The sequence below is a fragment of the Ochlerotatus camptorhynchus genome, unplaced genomic scaffold (assembly GCF_037179485.1).
Source record: "Ochlerotatus camptorhynchus isolate MF236.1 unplaced genomic scaffold, CSIRO-AGI_Acam_v1.1 ptg000864l, whole genome shotgun sequence".
In the NCBI taxonomy this organism is placed as follows: Eukaryota; Metazoa; Arthropoda; class Insecta; order Diptera; family Culicidae; genus Ochlerotatus; species Ochlerotatus camptorhynchus.
In genome coordinates this window covers 57,818-59,922 of record NW_027041323.1, presented here as the reverse complement: position 1 = coordinate 59,922, position 2,105 = coordinate 57,818, and the positions used below count along the sequence as shown (strand labels likewise).

General features: G+C 42.9%; 1 protein-coding gene across 1 annotated transcript; it reads right to left on the bottom strand.

Annotated features, from left to right (window-relative positions):
- Nucleotides 1-726: 726 nt before the first annotated feature.
- LOC135715346 (uncharacterized) lies at nucleotides 727-1,765 on the bottom strand. Its single transcript, XM_065238666.1, has 2 exons — nucleotides 1,004-1,765; nucleotides 727-945 (listed from the first exon to the last, which is right to left on the bottom strand). Exons 1-2 carry the CDS (start codon nucleotides 1,541-1,543, stop codon nucleotides 742-744), a joined length of 744 nt encoding a protein of 247 aa, XP_065094738.1. The 5' UTR covers nucleotides 1,544-1,765; the 3' UTR covers nucleotides 727-741.
- Between the last annotated feature and the right edge of the window lie 340 nt (nucleotides 1,766-2,105).

The following is a 2,105-nucleotide window of genomic DNA, read 5'->3' as shown; positions in this document are numbered from 1 at the left end:
AATTATTGCATAATTATTGCATGATCTCTTGAACAATATCGAATACACTATTTTGAAATATGACGCAAAGGTCATAATGTCCGAGTTGCAGAACAATTGATTGCTCATTGCGAACAATTTGTGCAAAGTTTCAAGGAAATGAGAATAGGTCCTGTCTGACCGATTCGTCAATTGGCTTGTAAATGTTCAATATGCAGACTTACGCTAGGCAAATTGGTTCGACAAGTTATGACTGTTAAACAAATTAAAGTTGGTCCATCCATTATAATGATAGGGTAGATAGAGGCAATATGGTCCCCCTTAGGAAAACGCATCATAAAACATTGAAAACATTCATAAATTTATGACAGCTGTAATCAAATCATGCTTTGTGATTTTGAGCTTATGTTACATTTCCATCATTATCTTACTCATATAATTGAATTTTGATACGGTTTTCAAATTGTTTACGGTTCGGTGCTTAATAGAAGCATTTTCAACAAGTTTGCAATAGAATTAGATTGAGTTAATAGGTCATATGCCCAAACGAGCGGTGCCTCATCTCGCCCCGTATGATCTTCGTGCCCCCGTCCTCCCTACAGCGAAGGAATAGACAAGCATGCCTTGGAGATCGCTTCCTATTAATAACACACCCCAAAATGTGGTCTAAAATGCAACATTTTCTAGTACAGATATCTTGAATTCCTAATCCCATTTCCCGTTCCTAGAAAAGAACCATGAAATGCTATGCTGAAATGATGCTTACAGTGACGTCTTGGGAATCTTGATGAGATCACCCTGCATGCCGGCCAGCGAAGACAGCGGTTCCGCACTGATGGCCTGCCGTTTCATGCGCGGCTCTTGGCTCACCGGCAGCACCCGGGTGTTCTCTATGCCCGGTGCAAACGAGTCGTAACTTTCCTCGGAGCAGCGTTTCTCGATCATTGCCTTGGTGATGGGGCGAACCTGAAAATGAAACTATTTAATGACATGACTCTCCACCCAGTTCTCGGAAAATACTGACCACCTGTCTAAATTTGTCAATTTCATTCTGGAACTCATCAATCCGATCATCCTTACTCAGTGATTCCTTCTGCACGTAGATCAGATTATTTGACAACCGAATGACCTTCTGGTTCAGTTCCCTTATCTGTAGATCTTTCTCCTTGCACTCCTTCTGCACCTTTTGCAGTAAATCTTCCAAACTACTTCCGCCGTCCTCCTTACTGCCCCCGTTCAGATTGAAGTTGGGCGGAATGCTCAAGTCACTTTTGGTGCTCTGGTAGTAGTCCTTGAGCTTCTTGAACTCGTTCTTCAGATAGCGGATGCTGATATCGCGATCACGTACATCCTTCTCCAGCTGCACCAGTTGTTCATTCTTCTCACGCAGCGTCTCGTAGACCTCACGTAGTTCACGTCGCAGCGATAGGACCGTGTCCTCGATGCTTCTGCTGTTGCTGCCGGCACCCTTGTCCGGTTGCAATTTACCATTGTTTTTGCTCGGCGGTGATGAGGTGCCATTTTTATTGCCACCAGCAGCCATCGCTGGCTTGGGGGAGGCCATCTTTCTCGCGATCAAAACCGAGAGGTCAGTGTTAGCCCTGTGCCGGTGATGGTTTTACTACTTCGAATGCTTCTGTTTATTTAACTCTTCAACGGTGGCGCGTTTTTCTCTCGGCGCCCGAAGAAGAACACTTGAATTGGCAATCGTGTGTACGATCAAGGAGGGACAAACCGGCTCAATGGGCTAGCCTTCGTTGATGCGGTTCATTATAACTTCATTAATATGAGTTGTTGAATTTTCACTGCGGGCTTCGATTTGTCTTTTTTTTTTATTACACTGCACTGTTCAATATTTTTTTCTTTTCTTTGATTCTTCACGGTTTATTTCTTCATTTTCGTTTATCGCTGGTGTTTGCTACCTATATGATGACGCACTTATGTTAAAAAATTCTCGACTTTGCATCTGGGAAGATCGAACAGCTTAGACAACACGAGCACATTCTCATTAAAGATCAATCCAAAAAAAAAACAAATACGTTTTCATTACAACCCCCCACAAAGCAACAATTTACCATTCCGAACGAGTTCAAATCTTCTGCCAACTCGATTTGACTGAAAGATCA

Excerpts from the sequence above, each read along its gene's own strand:
- LOC135715346 (XM_065238666.1), bottom strand. The coding sequence starts at position 1,543 with ATGGCCTCCCCCAAGCCAGCGATGGCTGCTGGTGGCAATAAAAATGGC. Across the intron at positions 946-1,003 it reads TTGACAAATTTAGACAGGTG|GTTCGCCCCATCACCAAGGC; the intron begins GTCAGTATTTTC and ends TTTCATTTTCAG.